Genomic DNA, 27,839 nt, shown 5'->3' with positions numbered 1-27,839 from the left:
CAACCAGTAAACATTCCCCTTTACCTCCTGAGCAACCAGTAAACATTCCCCTTTACCTCCTGAGCAACCAGTAAACATTCCCCTTTACCTCCTGAGCAACCAGTAAACATTCCCCTTTACCTCCTGAGCAACCAGTAAACATTCTCCCTCTTCAAGTTTATGAGTCACGTCCTCTGCATCCATTTTGTTGTCACATGTGCACGGAATTTGTTATAACCAATATATTGATGTGTTTATGATGTGCTTTAGGTCAGGCCCTATTGGTCACGTGCATGCGATGTGTACATGTGTCGCATAAAGAGAGCAAAGGGTTGTGGGAATGGGGAATGTTTTTCGGTAACAGAACTTGTCAGTCAGAAATTATTTAGCAGCTTCAGCAACACGGACAGCGTGATAAACACTGTTGATGTTCTGTGGTGGTCGCTGCAGCAGGGAGGAGAGACAACGGGTGCTAGTCGCTGCAGCAGGGAGGAGAGACGACGGGTGGCGTGATAAACACTGTTGATGTTCTGTGGTGGTCGCTGCAGCAGGGAGGAGAGACAACAGGTGGCGTGATAAACACTGTTGATGTTCTGTAGTGGTCACTGCAGCAGGGAGGAGAGACAACGGGTGCTAGTCGCAGTCACTCGCTGTCAGCGCAGCAAGTCTGAGCCAGGCCCGGCACAATCAAATCAATTGCTGATCGGACTCCCTCTAGTCATTTGTGTGCCTTAGTTATTTAATCAAACAGTTCGCTTAAAGCAACAGACAAGCTCAGTGCATATAGTTGATTTGATTATAACACATAGGATGTGTCAATATATGGAAAAATACAAGTTTAAACATTTCAACCAATCGATTGGTCGAAAGAACAGGCGACTCTCGGTCGAAAAAAGATTTTGTTTAGTCGGAGACAGCCCTACTCTACATTGAGTTGGCGCGTAACGGTCTGTTTGGAGTGAGTCAGGAATCCATGTTCTACTTCTGTCTTCTGTCTCTCTTAGCGTCTCCCTGTATGTTGAGTTGGCGCGTAACGGTCTGTTTGGAGTGAGTCAGGAATCCATGTTCTACTTCTGTCTTCTGTCTCTCTTAGCATCTCCCTGTACGTAGAGCTGGCCTGTAACGGTCTGTTTGGAGTGAGTCAGGAATCCATGTTCTACTTCTGTCTTCTGTCTCTCTTAGCGTCTCCCTGTATGTTGAGTTGGCGCGTAACGGTCTGTTTGGAGTGAGTCAGGAATCCATGTTCTACTTCTGTCTTCTGTCTCTCTTAGCATCTCCCTGTACGTAGAGCTGGCGTGTAACGGTCTTTTCGGAGCGGGTAAGGGATCCATGATTGCAGCACCTGACCCAGACAGGAAGTATTCTGTCCAGAAGGCGGAGCTTGTAGTGTTTAAGCCGGAAGTCAGGGAGCTGCTGACCGACTTGGAGATGCTGGTTGACATGGTCAAGGTACGTTGGGAAAGGTACTAAATAACAGGATGTGAAGTAGGTCAAGAGGTCATGTCTGGAGCAGGGTGGGGTCAATTCCAGGAGTAGTAAACTAACTAAATTGACTGAATTGAAATGGAATTGACTCCAAACCCTAACCTGAAGATAGTTTACCTTACACTGCTCAAGATGGCATAGTGACATGTAACTGTAATGAAGCGTAACTGTAAAGAAGTGTAACTGTAAACTGTAGTCAGTGTGTTTCTCCTGTTCTGTTCCTGCTTTCTTATGGTCCTGTCTTGTCCTGTCTTGTCCTGTCTTGTCCTGCCTGGTCCTGTCTTGTCCTGCCTGGTCCTGCCTGGTCCTGTCTTGTCCTGTCTTGTCCTGTCTTGTCCTGCCTCCTCTCAGCTGCTGGGTGAGGGGGAGCAGCGTGGGTACCAGGCTCTGTTCACAGCCAATGAGATGGTGAACCTGTGTGAGCCGACCAATCCCAGCTCATTTCCTGCGGCCCGGAGTCTGGCTCAGAAGTTCTTCAGCCAGAGGAATGGACAGAGCCAGCACACTGTTCACGCTATGGGACACTGTCACATTGACTCAGGTGAACATCTCAGTTACCTTTCAAGATTACTGCTTTTGTTTAGTCTATGTGCATGTATTGAGTTCTCCTGTACTGATGCCGCACCGTGTACTGATGCTCCACTGTGTACTGATGCCCCACCGTGTACTGATGCTCCACTGTGTACTGATGCTCCACTGTGTACTGATGCTCCACTGTGTACTGATGCTCCACTGTGTACTGATGCTCCACTGTGGACTGATGCTCCACTGTGGACTGATGCTCCACTGTGTACTGATGCTCCACTGTGTACTGATGCTCCACTGTGTACTGATGCCCCACTGTGTAATGATGCTCCACTGTATAATGATGCTCCACTGTGTACTGATGCTCCACTGTGTACTGATGCTCCACTGTGTACTGATGCTCCACTGTGTACTGATGCTCCACTGTGTAATGATGCTCCACCGTGTACTGATGCTCCACCGTGTACTGATGCTCCACTGTGTACTGATGCTCCACTGTGTAATGATGCTCCACTGTGTACTGATGCTCCACCCTGCTCTGTCCCTGTCTCTCTCTAGCCTGGCTTTGGCCCTATGAGGAGACCATCAGGAAGTGTGCTAGGAGCTGGGTGACTGTAATCAGACTGATGGAGAAGAATCCTCACATGGTCTTCACCTGTTCACAGGTACTGCACCTTTAATACACACACACCTGTTGACAGGTAGGGGCACCTTTAATACACACTCACCTGTTCACAGGTACTGCACCTTTTAATACACACTCACCTGTTCACAGGTACTGTATCTTTAATACACACTCACCTGTTGACAGGTACTGTATCTTTAATACACACTCACCTGTTCACAGGTACTGCACCTTTAATACACACTAACCTGTTGACAGGTACTGCACCTTTAATACACACTCACCTGTTCACAGGTACTGCACCTTTAATACACACTAACCTGTTCACAGGTACTGCACCTTTAATACACACTCACCTGTTCACAGGTACTGCACCTTTAATACACACTCACCTGTTGACAGGTACTGCACCTTTAATACACACTCACCTGTTGACAGGTACTGTACCTTTAATACACACTCACCTGTTGACAGGTACTGCACCTTTAATACACACTCACCTGTTGACAGGTAGGGGCACCTTTAATACACACTCACCTGTTGACAGGTACTGTACCTTTAATACACACTCACCTGTTGACAGGTACTGCACCTTTAATACACACTCACCTGTTCACAGGTACTGCACCTTTAATACACACTCACCTGTTGACAGGTACTGTACCTTTAATACACACTCACCTGTTGACAGGTAGGGGCACCTTTAATACACACTCACCTGTTGACAGGTACTGTACCTTTAATACACACTCACCTGTTCACAGGTACTGTACCTTTAATACACACTCACCTGTTGACAGGTACTGTACCTTTAATACACACTCACCTGTTGACAGGTACTGTACCTTTAATACACACTCACCTGTTGACAGGTACTGCACCTTTAATACACACTCACCTGTTCACAGGTACTGCACCTTTAATACACACTCACCTGTTGACAGGTACTGCACCTTTAATACACACTCACCTGTTGACAGGTACTGCACCTTTAATACACACTCACCTGTTGACAGGTAGGGGCACCTTTAATACACACTCACCTGTTGACAGGTACTGCACCTTTTAATACACACTCACCTGTTGACAGGTACTGTACCTTTAATACACACTCACCTGTTGACAGGTACTGCACCTTTAATACACACTCACCTGTTGACAGGTACTGCACCTTTAATACACACTCACCTGTTGACAGGTACTGCACCTTTTAATACACACTCACCTGTTCACAGGTACTGCACCTTTAATACACACTCACCTGTTCACAGGTACTGCACCTTTAATACACACTCACCTGTTCACAGGTACTGCACCTTTAATACACACTCACCTGTTGACAGGTACTGCACCTTTAATACACACTCACCTGTTGACAGGTACTGCACCTTTTAATACACACTCACCTGTTCACAGGTACTGCACCTTTAATACACACTCACCTGTTCACAGGTACTGCACCTTTAATACACACTCACCTGTTGACAGGTACTGTACCTTTAATACACACTCACCTGTTGACAGGTACTGTACCTTTAATACACACTCACCTGTTGACAGGTACTGTACCTTTAATACACACTCACCTGTTGACAGGTACTGTACCTTTAATACACACTCACCTGTTCACAGGTACTGCAACTTTAATACACACTCACCTGTTGACAGGTAGGGGCACCTTTAATACACACTCACCTGTTCACAGGTACTGCAACTTTAATACACACTCACCTGTTCACAGGTACTGCACCTTTTAATACACACTCACCTGTTGACAGGTACTGTACTTTTAATACACACTCACCTGTTGACAGGTACTGCACCTTTAATACACACTCACCTGTTGACAGGTACTGTACCTTTAATACACACTCACCTGTTGACAGGTACTGCACCTTTAATACACACTCACCTGTTGACAGGTACTGTCCCTTTAATACACACTCACCTGTTGACAGGTACTGTACCTTTAATACACACTCACCTGTTCACAGGTACTGCAACTTTAATACACACTCACCTGTTGACAGGTAGGGGCACCTTTAATACACACTCACCTGTTGACAGGTAATGTACTTTTAATACACACTCACCTGTTGACAGGTACTGCACCTTTAATACACACTCACCTGTTGACAGGTACTGTACCTTTAATACACACTCACCTGTTGACAGGTACTGTACCTTTAATACACACTCACCTGTTGACAGGTAGGGGCACCTTTAATACACACTCACCTGTTGACAGGTACTGTACCTTTAATACACACTCACCTGTTGACAGGTACTGCACCTTTAATACACACTCACCTGTTGACAGGTAGGGGCACCTTTAATACCCACTCACCTGTTGACAGGTAGGGGTACCTTTAATACACACTCACCTGTTGACAGGTAGGGGCACCTTTAATACACACTCACCTGTTGACAGGTACTGTACCTTTAATACACACTCACCTGTTGACAGGTACTGCACCTTTAATACACACTCACCTGTTCACAGGTACTGTACCTTTAATACACACTCACCTGTTGACAGGTAGGGGCACCTTTAATACACACTCACCTGTTGACAGGTAGGGGCACCTTTAATACACACTCACCTGTTGACAGGTAGGGGCACCTTTAATACACACTCACCTGTTGACAGGTACTGCACCTTTAATACACACTCACCTGTTGACAGGTACTGTACCTTTAATACACACTCACCTGTTGACAGGTACTGTACCTTTAATACACACTCACCTGTTGACAGGTACTGTACCTTTAATACACACTCACCTGTTGACAGGTACTGTACCTTTAATACACACTCACCTGTTGACAGGTAGGGGCACCTTTAATACACACTCACCTGTTGACAGGTACTGTACCTTTAATACACACTCACCTGTTGACAGGTACTGTACCTTTAATACACACTCACCTGTTGACAGGTACTGTACCTTTTAATACACACTCACCTGTTGACAGGTACTATACCTTTAATACACACTCACCTGTTGACAGGTACTGTACCTTTAATACACACTCACCTGTTCACAGGTACTGCACCTTTAATACACACTCACCTGTTGACAGGTACTGTACCTTTAATACACACTCACCTGTTGTCAGGTACTGTACCTTTAATACACACTCACCTGTTGACAGGTACTGTACCTTTAATACACACTCACCTGTTCACAGGTACTGCACCTTTAATACACACTCACCTGTTGACAGGTACTGTACCTTTAATACACACTCACCTGTTGACAGGTAGGGGCACCTTTAATACACACTCACCTGTTGACAGGTACTGCAACTTTAATACACACTCACCTGTTGACAGGTACTGTACCTTTAATACACACTCACCTGTTGACAGGTACTGCAACTTTAATACACACTCACCTGTTGACAGGTACTGTACCTTTAATACACACTCACCTGTTGACAGGTACTGCAACTTTAATACACACTCACCTGTTGACAGGTACTGCAACTTTAATACACACTCACCTGTTGACAGGTACTGCACCTTTAATACACACTCACCTGTTGACAGGTACTGCAACTTTAATACACACTCACCTGTTGACAGGTACTGTACCTTTAATACACACTCACCTGTTGACAGGTACTGTACCTTTAATACACACTCACCTGTTGACAGGTAGGGGCACCTTTAATACACACTCACCTGTTGACAGGTACTGCAACTTTAATACACACTCACCTGTTGACAGGTACTGTACCTTTAATACACACTCACCTGTTGACAGGTACTGTACCTTTAATACACACTCACCTGTTGACAGGTACTGTACCTTTAATACACACTCACCTGTTGACAGGTACTGTACCTTTAATACACACTCACCTGTTGACAGGTACTGTACCTTTAATACACACTCACCTGTTCACAGGTACTGCACCTTTAATACACACTCACCTGTTCACAGGTACTGTACCTTTAATACACACTCACCTGTTGACAGGTACTGCACCTTTAATACACACTCACCTGTTGACAGGTACTGTACCTTTAATACACACTCACCTGTTGACAGGTACTGTACCTTTAATACACACTCACCTGTTGACAGGTAGGGGCACCTTTAATACACACTCACCTGTTGACAGGTACTGCACCTTTAATACACACTCACCTGTTGACAGGTACTGTACCTTTAATACACACTCACCTGTTGACAGGTACTGCACCTTTAATACACACTCACCTGTTGACAGGTACTGTACCTTTAATACACACTCACCTGTTCACAGGTACTGCACCTTTAATACACACTCACCTGTTCACAGGTACTGCACCTTTTAATACACACTCACCTGTTGACAGGTACTGTACCTTTAATACACACTCACCTGTTGACAGGTACTGTACCTTTAATACACACTCACCTGTTGACAGGTACTGCACCTTTAATACACACTCACCTGTTGACAGGTACTGCACCTTTAATACACACTCACCTGTTGACAGGTACTGCACCTTTTAATACACACTCACCTGTTCACAGGTACTGCACCTTTAATACACACTCACCTGTTCACAGGTACTGCAACTTTAATACACACTCACCTGTTCACAGGTACTGCACCTTTAATACACACTCACCTGTTGACAGGTACTGTACCTTTAATACACACTCACCTGTTGACAGGTACTGCACCTTTAATACACACTCACCTGTTGACAGGTAGGGGCACCTTTAATACACACTCACCTGTTGACAGGTAGGGGCACCTTTAATACACACTCACCTGTTGACAGGTACTGTACCTTTAATACACACTCACCTGTTGACAGGTACTGTACCTTTAATACACACTCACCTGTTGACAGGTACTGTACCTTTAATACACACTCACCTGTTCACAGGTACTGCACCTTTAATACACACTCACCTGTTGACAGGTACTGTACCTTTAATACACACTCACCTGTTGACAGGTACTGTACCTTTAATACACACTCACCTGTTGACAGGTACTGTACCTTTAATACACACTCACCTGTTGACAGGTACTGCACCTTTAATACACACTCACCTGTTGACAGGTACTGTATCTTTAATACACACTCACCTGTTGACAGGTAGGGGCACCTTTAATACACACTCACCTGTTGACAGGTAGGGGCACCTTTAATACACACTCACCTGTTGACAGGTAGGGGCACCTTTAATACACACTCACCTGTTGACAGGTACTGTACCTTTAATACACACTCACCTGTTGACAGGTACTGCACCTTTAATACACACTCACCTGTTGACAGGTACTGTATCTTTAATACACACTCACCTGTTCACAGGTACTGTACCTTTAATACACACTCACCTGTTGACAGGTACTGTACCTTTAATACACACTCACCTGTTGACAGGTACTATACCTTTAATACACACTCACCTGTTGACAGGTACTGCACCTTTAATACACACTCACCTGTTGACAGGTACTGCACCTTTAATACACACTCACCTGTTGACAGGTACTGCACCTTTAATACACACTCACCTGTTGACAGGTACTGTACCTTTAATACACACTCACCTGTTGACAGGTACTGTACCTTTAATACACACTCACCTGTTGACAGGTACTGTACCTTTAATACACACTCACCTGTTGACAGGTAGGGGCACCTTTAATACACACTCACCTGTTGACAGGTACTGCACCTTTAATACACACTCACCTGTTGACAGGTACTGCACCTTTAATACACACTCACCTGTTGACAGGTACTGTATCTTTAATACACACTCAACTGTTGACAGGTACTGTACCTTTAATACACACTCACCTGTTGACAGGTACTGCACCTTTAATACACACTCACCTGTTGACAGGTACTGCACCTTTAATACACACTCACCTGTTGACAGGTAGGGGCACCTTTAATACACACTCACCTGTTGACAGGTACTGCACCTTTAATACACACTCACCTGTTGACAGGTAGGGGCACCTTTAATACACACTCACCTGTTGACAGGTACTGTACCTTTAATACACACTCACCTGTTGACAGGTACTGCACCTTTAATACACACTCACCTGTTGACAGGTAGGGGCACCTTTAATACACACTCACCTGTTGACAGGTAGGGGCACCTTTAATACACACTCACCTGTTGACAGGTACTGTACCTTTAATACACACTCACCTGTTGACAGGTACTGTACCTTTAATACACACTCACCTGTTGACAGGTACTGTATCTTTAATACACACTCACCTGTTGACAGGTAGGGGCACCTTTAATACACACTCACCTGTTGACAGGTACTGTACCTTTAATACACACTCACCTGTTGACAGGTACTGTATCTTTAATACACACTCACCTGTTGACAGGTACTGTATCTTTAATACACACTCACCTGTTCACAGGTAGGGGCACCTTTAATACACACTCACCTGTTGACAGGTAGGGGCACCTTTAATACCCACTCACCTGTTGACAGGTAGGGGCACCTTTAATACACACTCACCTGTTGACAGGTACTGCACCTTTAATACACACTCACCTGTTGACAGGTACTGCACCTTTAATACACACTCACCTGTTGACAGGTACTGTACCTTTTAATACACACTCACCTGTTGACAGGTACTGTACCTTTAATACACACTCACCTGTTGACAGGTAGGGGCACCTTTAATACACACTCACCTGTTGACAGGTACTGTACCTTTAATACACACTCACCTGTTGACAGGTAGGGGCACCTTTAATACCCACTCACCTGTTGACAGGTAGGGGTACCTTTAATACACACTCACCTGTTGACAGGTACTGCACCTTTAATACACACTCACCTGTTGACAGGTACTGTACTTTTAATACACACTCACCTGTTGACAGGTACTGCACCTTTAATACACACTCACCTGTTGACAGGTACTGCACCTTTAATACACACTCACCTGTTGACAGGTACTGCACCTTTAATACACACTCACCTGTTGACAGGTAGGGGCACCTTTAATACACACTCACCTGTTCACAGGTACTGCACCTTTAATACACACTCACCTGTTCACAGGTACTGCACCTTTAATACACACTCACCTGTTGACAGGTACTGTACCTTTAATACACACTCACCTGTTGACAGGTACTGCACCTTTAATACACACTCACCTGTTGACAGGTAGGGGCACCTTTAATACACACTCACCTGTTGACAGGTAGGGGCACCTTTAATACACACTCACCTGTTGACAGGTACTGTACCTTTAATACACACTCACCTGTTGACAGGTACTGCACCTTTAATACACACTCACCTGTTGACAGGTACTGTACTTTTAATACACACTCACCTGTTGACAGGTACTGCACCTTTAATACACACTCACCTGTTGACAGGTACTGTACTTTTAATACACACTCACCTGTTGACAGGTACTGCACCTTTAATACACACTCACCTGTTGACAGGTACTGTACCTTTAATACACACTCACCTGTTGACAGGTACTGCACCTTTAATACACACTCACCTGTTGACAGGTACTGTACCTTTAATACACACTCACCTGTTGACAGGTACTGCACCTTTAATACACACTCACCTGTTGACAGGTACTGCACCTTTAATACACACTCACCTGTTGACAGGTACTGCACCTTTAATACACACTCACCTGTTGACAGGTAGGGGCACCTTTAATACACACTCACCTGTTCACAGGTACTGCACCTTTAATACACACTCACCTGTTCACAGGTACTGCACCTTTAATACACACTCACCTGTTGACAGGTACTGTACCTTTAATACACACTCACCTGTTGACAGGTACTGCACCTTTAATACACACTCACCTGTTGACAGGTAGGGGCACCTTTAATACACACTCACCTGTTGACAGGTAGGGGCACCTTTAATACACACTCACCTGTTGACAGGTAGGGGCACCTTTAATACACACTCACCTGTTGACAGGTAGGGGCACCTTTAATACACACTCACCTGTTGACAGGTACTGTACCTTTAATACACACTCACCTGTTGACAGGTACTGTACCTTTAATACACACTCACCTGTTGACAGGTACTATACCTTTAATACACACTCACCTGTTGACAGGTACTGCACCTTTAATACACACTCACCTGTTGACAGGTAGGGGCACCTTTAATACACACTCACCTGTTGACCGGTACTGTACCTTTAATACACACTCACCTGTTGACAGGTACTGCACCTTTAATACACACTCACCTGTTCACAGGTACTGCACCTTTTAATACACACTCACCTGTTCACAGGTACTGCACCTTTAATACACACTCACCTGTTGACAGGTACTGTACCTTTAATACACACTCACCTGTTGACAGGTACTGTACCTTTAATACACACTCACCTGTTGACAGGTACTGCACCTTTAATACACACTCACCTGTTGACAGGTACTGCACCTTTAATACACACTCACCTGTTCACAGGTACTGCACCTTTAATACACACTCACCTGTTGACAGGTACTGTACCTTTAATACACACTCACCTGTTGACAGGTACTGCACCTTTAATACACACTCACCTGTTGACAGGTACTGCACCTTTAATACACACTCACCTGTTGACAGGTACTGTATCTTTAATACACACTCAACTGTTGACAGGTACTGTACCTTTAATACACACTCACCTGTTGACAGGTACTGTACCTTTAATACACACTCACCTGTTGACAGGTACTGTACCTTTAATACACACTCACCTGTTGACAGGTACTGTACCTTTAATACACACTCACCTGTTCACAGGTACTGCACCTTTAATACACACTCACCTGTTGACAGGTAGGGGCACCTTTAATACACACTCACCTGTTGACAGGTACTGTACCTTTAATACACACTCACCTGTTGACAGGTACTGCACCTTTAATACACACTCACCTGTTGACAGGTACTGTACCTTTAATACACACTCACCTGTTGACAGGTACTGTACCTTTAATACACACTCACCTGTTGACAGGTACTGCACCTTTAATACACACTCACCAGTTGACAGGTACTGTACCTTTAATACACACTCACCTGTTGACAGGTACTGTACCTTTAATACACACTCACCAGTTGACAGGTACTGTACCTTTAATACTCACTCACCTGTTGACAGGTACTGCACCTTTAATACCCACTCACCTGTTGACAGGTAGGGGCACCTTTAATACACACTCACCTGTTCACAGGTACTGCACCTTTAATACACACTCACCTGTTGACAGGTACTGCACCTTTAATACCCACTCACCTGTTGACAGGTAGGGGCACCTTTAATACACACTCACCTGTTGACAGGTACTGCACCTTTAATACACACTCACCTGTTGACAGGTACTGTACCTTTAATACACACTCACCTGTTGACAGGTACTGCACCTTTAATACACACTCACCTGTTGACAGGTAGGGGCACCTTTAATACACACTCACCTGTTGACAGGTAGGGGCACCTTTAATACACACTCACCTGTTGACAGGTACTGTACCTTTAATACACACTCACCTGTTGACAGGTACTGTACCTTTAATACACACTCACCTGTTGACAGGTACTGTATCTTTAATACACACTCACCTGTTGACAGGTAGGGGCACCTTTAATACACACTCACCTGTTGACAGGTACTGTACCTTTAATACACACTCACCTGTTGACAGGTACTGTATCTTTAATACACACTCACCTGTTGACAGGTACTGTATCTTTAATACACACTCACCTGTTGACAGGTAGGGGCACCTTTAATACACACTCACCTGTTGACAGGTAGGGGCACCTTTAATACCCACTCACCTGTTGACAGGTAGGGGCACCTTTAATACACACTCACCTGTTGACAGGTACTGCACCTTTAATACACACTCACCTGTTGACAGGTACTGCACCTTTAATACACACTCACCTGTTGACAGGTACTGTACCTTTTAATACACACTCACCTGTTGACAGGTACTGTACCTTTAATACACACTCACCTGTTGACAGGTAGGGGCACCTTTAATACACACTCACCTGTTGACAGGTACTGTACCTTTAATACACACTCACCTGTTGACAGGTACTATACCTTTAATACACACTCACCTGTTGACAGGTAGGGGCACCTTTAATACACACTCACCTGTTGACCGGTACTGTACCTTTAATACACACTCACCTGTTGACAGGTACTGTACCTTTAATACACACTCACCTGTTGACAGGTACTGTACCTTTAATACACACTCACCTGTTGATAGGTAGGGGCACCTTTAATACACACTCACCTGTTGTCAGGTACTGCACCTTTAATACACACTCACCTGTTGACAGGTAGGGGCACCTTTAATACACACTCACCTGTTGACAGGTAGGGGCACCTTTAATACACACTCACCTGTTGACAGGTACTGTACCTTTAATACACACTCACCTGTTGACAGGTAGGGGCACCTTTAATACACACTCACCTGTTGACAGGTACTGTACCTTTAATACACACTCACCTGTTGACAGGTACTATACCTTTAATACACACTCACCTGTTGACAGGTAGGGGCACCTTTAATACACACTCACCTGTTGACAGGTACTGTACCTTTAATACACACTCACCTGTTGACAGGTACTGTACCTTTAATACACACTCACCTGTTGACAGGTACTGCACCTTTAATACACACTCACCTGTTGACAGGTAGGGGCACCTTTAATACACACTCACCTGTTGACAGGTACTGCACCTTTAATACACACTCACCTGTTGACAGGTACTGTACCTTTAATACACACTCACCTGTTGACAGGTACTGCACCTTTAATACACACTCACCTGTTGACAGGTACTGCACCTTTAATACACACTCACCTGTTCACAGGTACTGTACCTTTAATACACACTCACCTGTTGACAGGTACTGCACCTTTAATACACACTCACCTGTTGACAGGTACTGTACCTTTAATACACACTCACCTGTTGACAGGTACTGTACCTTTAATACACACTCACCTGTTGACAGGTACTGCACCTTTAATACACACTCACCTGTTGACAGGTACTGTACCTTTAATACACACTCACCTGTTGACAGGTACTGTACCTTTAATACACACTCACCTGTTCACAGGTACTGCACCTTTAATACACACTCACCTGTTGACAGGTAGGGGCACCTTTAATACACACTCACCTGTTCACAGGTACTGTCCCTTTAATACACACTCACCTGTTGACAGGTACTGCACCTTTAATACACACTCACCTGTTGACAGGTACTGTACCTTTAATACACACTCACCTGTTGACAGGTACTATACCTTTAATACACACTCACCTGTTGACAGGTACTGTACCTTTAATACACACTCACCTGTTGACAGGTACTATACCTTTAATACACACTCACCTGTTGACAGGTACTATACCTTTAATACACACTCACCTGTTGACAGGTACTGTACCTTTAATACACACTCACCTGTTGACAGGTACTATACCTTTAATACACACTCACCTGTTGACAGGTAGGGGCACCTTTAATACACACTCACCTGTTGACAGGTACTGCACCTTTAATACACACTCACCTGTTGACAGGTACTGCACCTTTAATACACACTCACCTGTTCACAGGTACTGTACCTTTAATACACACTCACCTGTTGACAGGTACTGCACCTTTAATACACACTCACCTGTTGACAGGTACTGTACCTTTAATACACACTCACCTGTTGACAGGTACTGCACCTTTAATACACACTCACCTGTTCACAGGTACTGCACCTTTAATACACACTCACCTGTTGACAGGTACTGCACCTTTAATACACACTCACCTGTTGACAGGTACTGTACCTTTAATACACACTCACCTGTTGACAGGTACTGTACCTTTAATACACACTCACCTGTTGACAGGTACTGCACCTTTAATACACACTCACCTGTTGACAGGTACTGTACCTTTAATACACACTCACCTGTTGACAGGTACTGTACCTTTAATACACACTCACCTGTTGACAGGTACTACACCTTTAATACACACTCACCTGTTGACAGGTAGGGGCACCTTTAATACACACTCACCTGTTGACAGGTACTGTACCTTTAATACACACTCACCTGTTGACAGGTACTGTACCTTTAATACACACTCACCTGTTGACAGGTACTGTACCTTTAATACACACTCACCTGTTCACAGGTACTGCACCTTTAATACACACTCACCTGTTCACAGGTACTGCACCTTTAATACACACTCACCTGTTGACCGGTACTGCACCTTTAATACACACTCACCTGTTCACAGGTACTGCACCTTTAATACACACTCACCTGTTGACCGGTACTGCACCTTTAATACACACTCACCTGTTCACAGGTACTGCACCTTTAATACACACTCACCTGTTCACAGGTACTGCACCTTTAATACACACTCACCTGTTCACAGGTACTGCACCTTTAATACACACTCACCTGTTGACAGGTACTGCACCTTTAATACACACTCACCTGTTGACAGGTACTGTACCTTTAATACACACTCACCTGTTGACAGGTACTGTACCTTTAATACACACTCACCTGTTCACAGGTACTGTACCTTTAATACACACTCACCTGTTCACAGGTACTGTACCTTTAATACACACTCACCTGTTCACAGGTACTGTCCCTTTAATACACACTCACCTGTTGACAGGTAGGGGCACCTTTTAATACACACTCACCTGTTCACAGGTACTGCACCTTTTAATACACACTCACCTGTTCACAGGTACTGCACCTTTTAATACACACTCACCTGTTCACAGGTACTGTCCCTTTAATACACACTCACCTGTTGACAGGTACTGTACCTTTAATACACACTCACCTGTTGACAGGTAGGGGCACCTTTAATACACACTCAACTGTTGACCGGTACTGTACCTTTAATACACACTCACCTGTTCACAGGTAGGGGCACCTTTAATACACACTCACCTGTTCACAGGTACTGTCCCTTTAATACACACTCACCTGTTGACAGGTACTGTACCTTTAATACACACTCACCTGTTGACAGGAAGGGCACCTTTAATACACACTCAACTGTTGACCGGTACTGTACCTTTAATACACACTCACCTGTTCACAGGTACTGTCCCTTTAATACACACTCACCTGTTGACAGGTACTGTACCTTTAATACACACTCACCTGTTGACAGGTAGGGGCACCTTTAATACACACTCACCTGTTCACAGGTACTGTCCCTTTAATACACACTCACCTGTTGACAGGTACTGTACCTTTAATACACACTCACCTGTTGACAGGTACTGCACCTTTAATACACACTCACCTGTTGACAGGTACTGTACCTTTAATACACACTCACCTGTTGACAGGTACTGTACCTTTAATACACACTCACCTGTTGACAGGTACTGCACCTTTAATACACACTCACCTGTTGACAGGTACTGCACCTTTAATACACACTCACCTGTTGACAGGTACTGTACCTTTAATACACACTCACCTGTTGACAGGTACTGTACCTTTAATACACACTCACCTGTTGACAGGTACTGTACCTTTAATACACACTCACCTGTTGACAGGTACTGTCCCTTTAATACACACTCACCTGTTGACAGGTACTGCACCTTTTAATACACACTCAACTGTTGACAGGTAGGGGCACCTTTAATACACACTCACCTGTTGACAGGTAGGGGCACCTTTAATACACACTCACCTGTTCACAGGTACTGCACCTTTAATACACACTCACCTGTTCACAGGTACTGCACCTTTAATACACACTCACCTGTTGACAGGTACTGTACCTTTAATACACACTCACCTGTTCACAGGTAGGGGCACCTTTAATACACACTCACCTGTTGACAGGTACTGTCCCTTTTAATACACACTCAACTGTTGACCGGTACTGTACCTTTAATACACACTCACCTGTTCACAGGTAGGGGCACCTTTAATACACACTCACCTGTTCACAGGTACTGTCCCTTTAATACACACTCACCTGTTGACAGGTACTGTACCTTTAATACACACTCACCTGTTGACAGGTAGGGGCACCTTTAATACACACTCAACTGTTGACCGGTACTGTACCTTTAATACACACTCACCTGTTCACAGGTACTGTCCCTTTAATACACACTCACCTGTTGACAGGTACTGTACCTTTAATACACACTCACCTGTTGACAGGTAGGGGCACCTTTAATACACACTCACCTGTTCACAGGTACTGTCCCTTTAATACACACTCACCTGTTGACAGGTACTGCACCTTTTAATACACACTCACCTGTTGACAGGTACTGCACCTTTAATACACACTCACCTGTTGACAGGTACTGCACCTTTTAATACACACTCACCTGTTGACAGGTACTGCACCTTTAATACACACTCACCTGTTGACAGGTAGGGGCACCTTTAATACACACTCACCTGTTGACAGGTACTGTACCTTTAATACACACTCACCTGTTGACAGGTACTGTACCTTTAATACACACTCACCTGTTGACAGGTACTGTACCTTTTAATACACACTCACCTGTTGACAGGTAGGGGCACCTTTAATACACACTCACCTGTTGACAGGTAGGGGCACCTTTAATACACACTCACCTGTTGACAGGTGATGTACCTTTAATACACACTCACCTGTTGACAGGTACTGTACCTTTAATACACACTCACCTGTTGACAGGTACTGTACCTTTAATACACACTCACCTGTTGACAGGTACTGCACCTTTAATACACACTCACCTGTTCACAGGTACTGCACCTTTAATACACACTCACCTGTTCACAGGTACTGCACCTTTAATACACACTCACCTGTTGACAGGTACTGCACCTTTTAATACACACTCACCTGTTCACAGGTACTGTACCTTTAATACACACTCACCTGTTGACAGGTACTGCACCTTTAATACACACTCACCTGTTGACAGGTACTGTACTTTTAATACACACTCACCTGTTGACAGGTACTGTACCTTTAATACACACTCACCTGTTGACAGGTACTGTACCTTTAATACACACTCACCTGTTGACAGGTACTGCACCTTTAATACACACTCACCTGTTGACAGGTAGGGGCACCTTTAATACACACTCACCTGTTGACAGGTAGGGGCACCTTTAATACACACTCACCTGTTGACAGGTACTGTACCTTTAATACACACTCACCTGTTGACAGGTACTGCACCTTTAATACACACTCACCTGTTGACAGGTACAGTATCTTTAATACACACTCACCTGTTGACAGGTACTGTACCTTTAATACACACTCACCTGTTGACAGGTACTGTACCTTTAATACACACTCACCTGTTGACAGGTACTGTATCTTTAATACACACTCACCTGTTGACAGGTACTGCACCTTTAATACACACTCACCTGTTGACAGGTACTGTACCTTTAATACACACTCACCTGTTGACAGGTACTGTACCTTTAATACACACTCACCTGTTGACAGGTACTGTACCTTTAATACACACTCACCTGTTGACAGGTAGGGGCACCTTTAATACACACTCACCTGTTGACAGGTAGGGGCACCTTTAATACCCACTCACCTGTTGACAGGTAGGGGCACCTTTAATACACACTCACCTGTTCACAGGTACTGTACCTTTAATACACACTCACCTGTTGACAGGTACTGCACCTTTAATACACACTCACCTGTTGACAGGTAGGGGCACCTTTAATACACACTCACCTGTTGACCGGTACTGCACCTTTAATACACACTCACCTGTTGACAGGTACTGCACCTTTAATACACACTCACCTGTTCACAGGTACTGCACCTTTTAATACACACTCACCTGTTCACAGGTACTGCACCTTTAATACACACTCACCTGTTGACAGGTACTGTACCTTTAATACACACTCACCTGTTGACAGGTACTGCACCTTTAATACACACTCACCTGTTGACAGGTACTGTACTTTTAATACACACTCACCTGTTGACAGGTACTGCACCTTTAATACACACTCACCTGTTCACAGGTACTGCACCTTTAATACACACTCACCTGTTGACAGGTAGGGGCACCTTTAATACACACTCACCTGTTGACAGGTACTGTATCTTTAATACACACTCACCTGTTGACAGGTAGGGGCACCTTTAATACACACTCACCTGTTCACAGGTACTGCACCTTTAATACACACTCACCTGTTGACAGGTACTGCACCTTTAATACACACTCACCTGTTCACAGGTACTGCACCTTTAATACACACTCACCTGTTGACAGGTACTGTATCTTTAATACACACTCACCTGTTGACAGGTACTGTACCTTTAATACACACTCACCTGTTGACAGGTAGGGGCACCTTTAATACACACTCACCTGTTGACAGGTACTGCACCTTTAATACACACTCACCTGTTGACAGGTAGGGGCACCTTTAATACACACTCACCTGTTGACAGGTAGGGGCACCTTTAATACACACTCACCTGTTGACAGGTGCTGTACCTTTAATACACACTCACCTGTTGACAGGTACTGTATCTTTAATACACACTCAACTGTTGACAGGTACTGTACCTTTAATACACACTCACCTGTTGACAGGTACTGTACCTTTAATACACACTCACCTGTTGACAGGTAGGGGCACCTTTAATACACACTCACCTGTTGACAGGTAGGGGCACCTTTAATACACACTCACCTGTTGACAGGTGCTGTACCTTTAATACACACTCACCTGTTGACAGGTACTGTACCTTTAATACACACTCACCTGTTGACAGGTAGGGGCACCTTTAATACACACTCACCTGTTGACAGGTAGGGGCACCTTTAATACACACTCACCTGTTGACAGGTACTGTACCTTTAATACACACTCACCTGTTGACAGGTACTGTATCTTTAATACACACTCACCTGTTGACAGGTACTGCACCTTTAATACACACTCACCTGTTGACAGGTACTGTATCTTTAATACACACTCACCTGTTGACAGGTAGGGGCACCTTTAATACACACTCACCTGTTGACAGGTAGGGGCACCTTTAATACCCACTCACCTGTTGACAGGTAGGGGCACCTTTAATACACACTCACCTGTTGACAGGTACTGTACCTTTAATACACACTCACCTGTTGACAGGTACTGCACCTTTAATACACACTCACCTGTTGACAGGTACTGCACCTTTAATACACACTCACCTGTTGACAGGTACTGCACCTTTTAATACACACTCACCTGTTGACAGGTACTGCACCTTTAATACACACTCACCTGTTGACAGGTACTGCACCTTTAATACACACTCACCTGTTGACAGGTACTGTACCTTTAATACACACTCACCTGTTGATAGGTAGGGGCACCTTTAATACACACTCACCTGTTGTCAGGTACTGCACCTTTAATACACACTCACCTGTTGACAGGTAGGGGCACCTTTAATACACACTCACCTGTTGACAGGTAGGGGCACCTTTAATACACACTCACCTGTTGTCAGGTACTGCACCTTTAATACACACTCACCTGTTGACAGGTAGGGGCACCTTTAATACACACTCACCTGTTGACAGGTACTGCACCTTTAATACACACTCACCTGTTGACAGGTACTGCACCTTTAATACACACTCACCTGTTGACAGGTAGGGGCACCTTTAATACACACTCACCTGTTGACAGGTAGGGGCACCTTTAATACACACTCACCTGTTGACAGGTACTGCACCTTTAATACACACTCACCTGTTGACAGGTACTGTACCTTTAATACACACTCACCTGTTGACAGGTACTGTACCTTTAATACACACTCACCTGTTGACAGGTACTGTACCTTTAATACACACTCACCTGTTGACAGGTAGGGGCACCTTTAATACACACTCACCTGTTGACAGGTACTGTACCTTTAATACACACTCACCTGTTGACAGGTACTGTACCTTTAATACACACTCACCTGTTGACAGGTAGGGGCACCTTTAATACACACTCACCTGTTGACAGGTACTGTACCTTTAATACACACTCACCTGTTGACAGGTAGGGGCACCTTTAATACACACTCACCTGTTGACAGGTAGGGGCACCTTTAATACACACTCACCTGTTGACAGGTAGGGGCACCTTTAATACACACTCACCTGTTGACAGGTAGGGGCACCTTTAATACACACTCACCTGTTGACAGGTAGGGGCACCTTTAATACACACTCACCTGTTGACAGGTAGGGGCACCTTTAATACACACTCACCTGTTGACAGGTACTGTACCTTTAATACACACTCACCTGTTGACAGGTACTGCACCTTTAATACACACTCACCTGTTGACAGGTAGGGGCACCTTTAATACACACTCACCTGTTGACAGGTACTGTACCTTTAATACACACTCACCTGTTGACAGGTACTGCACCTTTAATACACACTCACCTGTTGACAGATACTGTACCTTTAATACACACTCACCTGTTGACAGGTACTGCACCTTTAATACACACTCACCTGTTGACAGGTAGGGGCACCTTTAATACACACTCACCTGTTGACAGGTACTGTCCCTTTAATACACACTCACCTGTTGACAGGTACTGTATCTTTAATACACACTCACCTGTTGACAGGTACTGCACCTTTAATACACACTCACCTGTTGACAGGTACTGTACCTTTAATACACACTCACCTGTTGACAGGTAGGGGCACCTTTAATACACACTCACCTGTTGACAGGTAGGGGCACCTTTAATACACACTCACCTGTTGACAGGTACTGTACCTTTAATACACACTCACCTGTTGACAGGTACTGTACCTTTAATACACACTCACCTGTTGACAGGTACTGTACCTTTAATACACACTCACCTGTTGACAGGTACTGTACCTTTAATACACACTCACCTGTTGACAGGTACTGTACCTTTAATACACACTCACCTGTTCACAGGTACTGTACCTTTAATACACACTCACCTGTTGACAGGTACTGTACCTTTAATACACACTCCCCTGTTGACAGGTACTGCACCTTTATTACACACTCACCTGTTGACATGTACTGCACATTTAATACACACTCACCTGTTGACAGGTACTGTACCTTTAATACACACTCACCTGTTCACAGGTACTGCACATTTAATACACACTCACCTGTTGACAGGTACTGTACTTTTAATACACACTCACCTGTTGACAGGTACTGTACCTTTAATACACACTCACCTGTTGACAGGTACTGCACCTTTAATACACACTCACCTGTTGACAGGTACTGTACCTTTAATACACACTCCCCTGTTGACAGGTACTGCACCTTTATTACACACTCACCTGTTGACATGTACTGCACATTTAATACACACTCACCTGTTGACAGGTACTGTACCTTTAATACACACTCACCTGTTGACAGGTACTGCACCTTTAATACACACTCACCTGTTGACAGGTAGGGGCACCTTTAATACACACTCACCTGTTGACAGGTAGGGGCACCTTTAATACACACTCACCTGTTGACAGGTACTGTACCTTTAATACACACTCACCTGTTGACAGGTACTGTACCTTTAATACACACTCACCTGTTCACAGGTACTGTACCTTTAATACACACTCACCTGTTGACAGGTACTATACCTTTAATACACACTCACCTGTTGACAGGTACTGTACCTTTAATACACACTCACCTGTTGACAGGTACTGTACCTTTAATACACACTCACCTGTTGACAGGTACTGTACCTTTAATACACACTCACCTGTTGACAGGTACTATACCTTTAATACACACTCACCTGTTCACAGGTACTGTACCTTTAATACACACTCACCTGTTGACAGGTACTGTACCTTTAATACACACTCACCTGTTGACAGGTACTGCACCTTTAATACACACTCACCTGTTGACAGGTACTGCACCTTTAATACTCACTCACCTGTTGACAGGTACTGTATCTTTAATACACACTCACCTGTTGACAGGTACTGCACCTTTAATACACACTCACCTGTTGACAGGTACTGTATCTTTAATACACACTCACCTGTTGACAGGTAGGGGCACCTTTAATACACACTCACCTGTTGACAGGTAGGGGCACCTTTAATACCCACTCACCTGTTGACAGGTACTGTACCTTTAATACACACTCACCTGTTGACAGGTACTGTACCTTTAATACACACTCACCTGTTGACAGGTAGGGGCACCTTTTAATACACACTCACCTGTTGACAGGTAGGGGCACCTTTTAATACACACTCACCTGTTGACAGGTACTGTACCTTTAATACACACTCACCTGTTGACAGGTACTGCACCTTTATTACACACTCACCTGTTGACAGGTAGGGGCACCTTTAATACACACTCACCTGTTGACAGGTACTGTACCTTTAATACACACTCACCTGTTGACAGGTAGGGGCACCTTTAATACACACTCACCTGTTGACAGGTACTGTACCTTTAATACACACTCACCTGTTGACAGGTACTGTACCTTTAATACACACTCACCTGTTGACAGGTAGGGGCACCTTTTAATACACACTCACCTGTTGACAGGTACTGCACCTTTAATACACACTCACCTGTTGACAGGTACTGTACCTTTAATACACACTCACCTGTTGACAGGTACTGCACCTTTAATACACACTCACCTGTTGACAGGTAGGGGCACCTTTTAATACACACTCACCTGTTCACAGGTACTGTCCCTTTAATACACACTCACCTGTTGACAGGTAGGGGCACCTTTTAATACACACTCACCTGTTCACAGGTACTATACCTTTAATACACACTCACCTGTTGACAGGTAGGGGCACCTTTTAATACACACTCACCTGTTGACAGGTAGGGGCACCTTTAATACACACTCACCTGTTGACAGGTACTGTACCTTTAATACACACTCACCTGTTGACAGGTACTATACCTTTAATACACACTCACCTGTTCACAGGTACTGTACCTTTAATACACACTCACCTGTTGACAGGTACTGCACCTTTAATACACACTAACCTGTTCACAGGTACTGTACCTTTAATACACACTCACCTGTTGACAGGTACTGCACCTTTAATACACACTCACCTGTTGACAGGTACTGTACCTTTAATACACACTCACCTGTTGACAGGTAGGGGCACCTTTAATACACACTCACCTGTTGACAGGTAGGGGCACCTTTAATACACACTCACCTGTTGACAGGTACTGTACCTTTAATACACACTCACCTGTTGACAGGTACTGCACCTTTAATACACACTCACCTGTTGACAGGTACTGTACCTTTAATACACACTCACCTGTTGACAGGTACTGTACCTTTAATACACACTCACCTGTTGACAGGTACTGTACCTTTAATACACACTCACCTGTTGACAGGTACTGTACCTTTAATACACACTCACCTGTTGACAGGTACTGCACCTTTAATACACACTCACCTGTTGACAGGTACTGTACCTTTAATACACACTCACCTGTTGACAGGTAGGGGCACCTTTAATACACACTCACCTGTTGACAGGTACTGCACCTTTAATACACACTCACCTGTTGACAGGTACTGTACCTTTAATACACACTCACCTGTTGACAGGTACTGCACCTTTAATACACACTCACCTGTTGACAGGTACTGTACCTTTAATACACACTCACCTGTTCACAGGTACTGCACCTTTAATACACACTCACCTGTTGACAGGTACTGTACCTTTAATACACACTCACCTGTTGACAGGTACTGCACCTTTAATACACACTCACCTGTTGACAGGTACTGCACCTTTAATACACACTCACCTGTTGACAGGTACTGCACCTTTAATACACACTCACCTGTTGACAGGTACTGCACCTTTAATACACACTCACCTGTTGACAGGTACTGTACCTTTAATACACACTCACCTGTTGACAGGTACTGCACCTTTAATACACACTCACCTGTTGACAGGTACTGCACCTTTAATACACACTCACCTGTTGACAGGTACTGTACCTTTAATACACACTCACCTGTTGACAGGTACTGCACCTTTAATACACACTCACCTGTTGACAGGTACTGCACCTTTAATACACACTCACCTGTTGACAGGTACTGCACCTTTAATACACACTCACCTGTTGACAGGTACTGCACCTTTAATACACACTCACCTGTTGACAGGTACTGTACCTTTAATACACACTCACCTGTTGACAGGTAGGGGCACCTTTATACACACTCACCTGTTGACAGGTACTGCACCTTTAATACACACTCACCTGTTGACAGGTACTGTACCTTTAATACACACTCACCTGTTGACAGGTACTGCACCTTTAATACACACTCATCCTGTTGACAGGTACTGTACCTTTAATACACACTCACCTGTTCGACAGGTAGGGGCACCTTTAATACCCACTCACCTGTTGACAGGTACTGTACCTTTAATACACACTCACCTGTTGACAGGTACTGTACCTTTAATACACACTCACCTGTTGACAGGTAGGGGCACCTTTAATACACACTCACCTGTTGACAGGTAGGGGCACCTTTAATACACACTCACCTGTTGACAGGTAGGGGCACCTTTAATACACACTCACCTGTTGACAGGTACTGTACCTTTAATACACACTCACCTGTTGACAGGTACTGTACCTTTAATACACACTCACCTGTTGACAGGTACTGCACCTTTAATACCCACTCACCTGTTGACAGGTACTGCACCTTTAATACACACTCACCTGTTGACAGCTACTGTACCTTTAATACACACTCACCTGTTGACAGGTAGGGGCACCTTTAATACACACTCACCTGTTGACAGGTAGGGGCACCTTTAATACACACTCACCTGTTGACAGTACTGCACCTTTAATACCCACTCACCTGTTGACAGGTACTGCACCTTTAATACACACTCACCTGTTGACAGCTACTGTACCTTTAATACCCACTCACCTGTTGACAGGTGCTGCACCTTTAATACACACTCACCTGTTGACAGGTAGGGGCACCTTTAATACACACTCACCTGTTGACAGGTACTGTACCTTTAATACACACTCACCTGTTGACAGGTACTGTACCTTTAATACACACTCACCTGTTGACAGGTACTGCACCTTTAATACACACTCACCTGTTGACAGGTACTGTACCTTTAATACACACTCACCTGTTGACAGGTACTTTACCTTTAATACACACTCACCTGTTGACAGGTACTGTACCTTTAATACACACTCACCTGTTGACAGGTACTGCACCTTTAATACACACTCACCTGTTGACAGGTACTGTACCTTTAATACACACTCACCTGTTCACAGGTACTGTACCTTTAATACACACTCACCTGTTGACAGGTACTGCACCTTTAATACACACTCACCAGTTGACAGGTAGGGGCACCTTTAATACACACTCACCTGTTGACAGGTAGGGGCACCTTTAATACACACTCACCTGTTGACAGGTAGGGGCACCTTTAATACACACTCACCTGTTGACAGGTAGGGGCACCTTTAATACACACTCACCTGTTGACAGGTAGGGGCACCTTTAATACACACTCACCTGTTGACAGGTAGGGGCACCTTTAATACACACTCACCTGTTGACAGGTAGGGCACCTTTAATACACACTCACCTGTTGACAGGTACTGTACCTTTAATACACACTCACCTGTTGACAGGTAGGGGCACCTTTAATACACACTCACCTGTTGACAGGTACTGTACCTTTAATACACACTCACCTGTTGACAGGTACTGTACCTTTAATACACACTCACCTGTTGACAGGTACTGCACCTTTAATACACACTCACCTGTTGACAGGTACTGTACCTTTAATACACACTCACCTGTTCACAGGTACTGCACCTTTAATACACACTCACCTGTTGACAGGTAGGGGCACCTTTAATACATACTCACCTGTTGACAGGTACTGCACCTTTAATTCACACTCACCTGTTGACAGGTAGGGGCACCTTTAATACACACTCACCTGTTCACAGGTACTGTACCTTTAATACACACTCACCTGTTGACAGGTACTGCACCTTTAATACACACTCACCTGTTGACAGGTACTGTACCTTTAATACACACTCACCTGTTCACAGGTACTGCACCTTTAATACACACTCTCACTGTTCACAGGTACTGCACCTTTAATACACACTCACCTGTTGACAGGTACTGTACCTTTAATACACACTCACCTGTTGACAGGTACTGCACCTTTAATACACACTCACCTGTTGACAGGTACTGTACCTTTAATACACACTCACCTGTTCACAGGTACTGTACCTTTAATACACACTCACCTGTTCACAGGTACTGCACCTTTAATACACACTCACCTGTTGACAGGTAGGGGCACCTTTAATACACACTCACCTGTTGACAGGTACTGTACCTTTAATACACACTCACCTGTTCACAGGTACTGTACCTTTAATACACACTCACCTGTTGACAGGTACTGTACCTTTAATACACACTCACCTGTTGACAGGTACTGTACCTTTAATACACACTCACCTGTTGACAGGTACTGTACCTTTAATACACACTCACCTGTTGACAGGTACTGTACCTTTAATACACACTCACCTGTTGACAGGTACTGTACCTTTAATACACACTCACCTGTTCACAGGTACTGTACCTTTAATACACACTCACCTGTTGACAGGTACTGCACCTTGTTCTCTCCAGGCGCAGCAGTTTGACTGGGTGAAGAGCTGGTATCCAGACCTGTTCTCTCAGATCCAACACTACGTTAAAAAGGGCCAGTTCATCCCTGTAGGAGGCACCTGGGTGGAGATGGTAAGACCTAGAGCGATTCATAGAAAACCTATCTGAGATATAGTCATTATTAAAGGTCTAGGGCTGTCAAACGATTGAAATAATTAATCATGATTAATCGCATTCATTTCTGTAGTTAATCGCGATTAATCGCTAATTGTTTATTTGCTCAGATATGGTGTTAAATAAAGATTGTTCCATTTTAAAAAGCAGTGTTTTGTAGGGACTGAAAAACAA

At 44.3% G+C, this 27,839-nt stretch overlaps 1 protein-coding gene across 1 annotated transcript in view; it reads left to right on the top strand.

The window, feature by feature from the left end:
- LOC311116396 (alpha-mannosidase 2C1-like) overlaps nucleotides 1–27,623 on the top strand; it is a gene marked incomplete at both ends in the record, with an annotated part of 36,072 nt that extends 8,449 nt beyond the window's left edge. Inside the window, 4 exons of the mRNA XM_084191489.1 lie at nucleotides 1,251–1,428; nucleotides 1,816–2,005; nucleotides 2,548–2,654; nucleotides 27,513–27,623. Coding sequence (XP_084047615.1) covers nucleotides 1,251–1,428; nucleotides 1,816–2,005; nucleotides 2,548–2,654; nucleotides 27,513–27,623 — 586 coding nt within the window. The remainder of the gene's footprint in view (nucleotides 1–1,250; nucleotides 1,429–1,815; nucleotides 2,006–2,547; nucleotides 2,655–27,512) is intronic.
- Between the last annotated feature and the right edge of the window lie 216 nt (nucleotides 27,624–27,839).

Source organism: Coregonus lavaretus (assembly GCF_964263955.1).
Source record: "Coregonus lavaretus genome assembly, contig: HAP1_SCAFFOLD_5079, whole genome shotgun sequence".
Lineage (NCBI taxonomy): Eukaryota > Metazoa > Chordata > Actinopteri > Salmoniformes > Salmonidae > Coregonus > Coregonus lavaretus.
The sequence above is the reverse complement of the archived record's forward strand: the minus strand, read 5'-3'. Positions and strand labels throughout refer to the sequence as shown.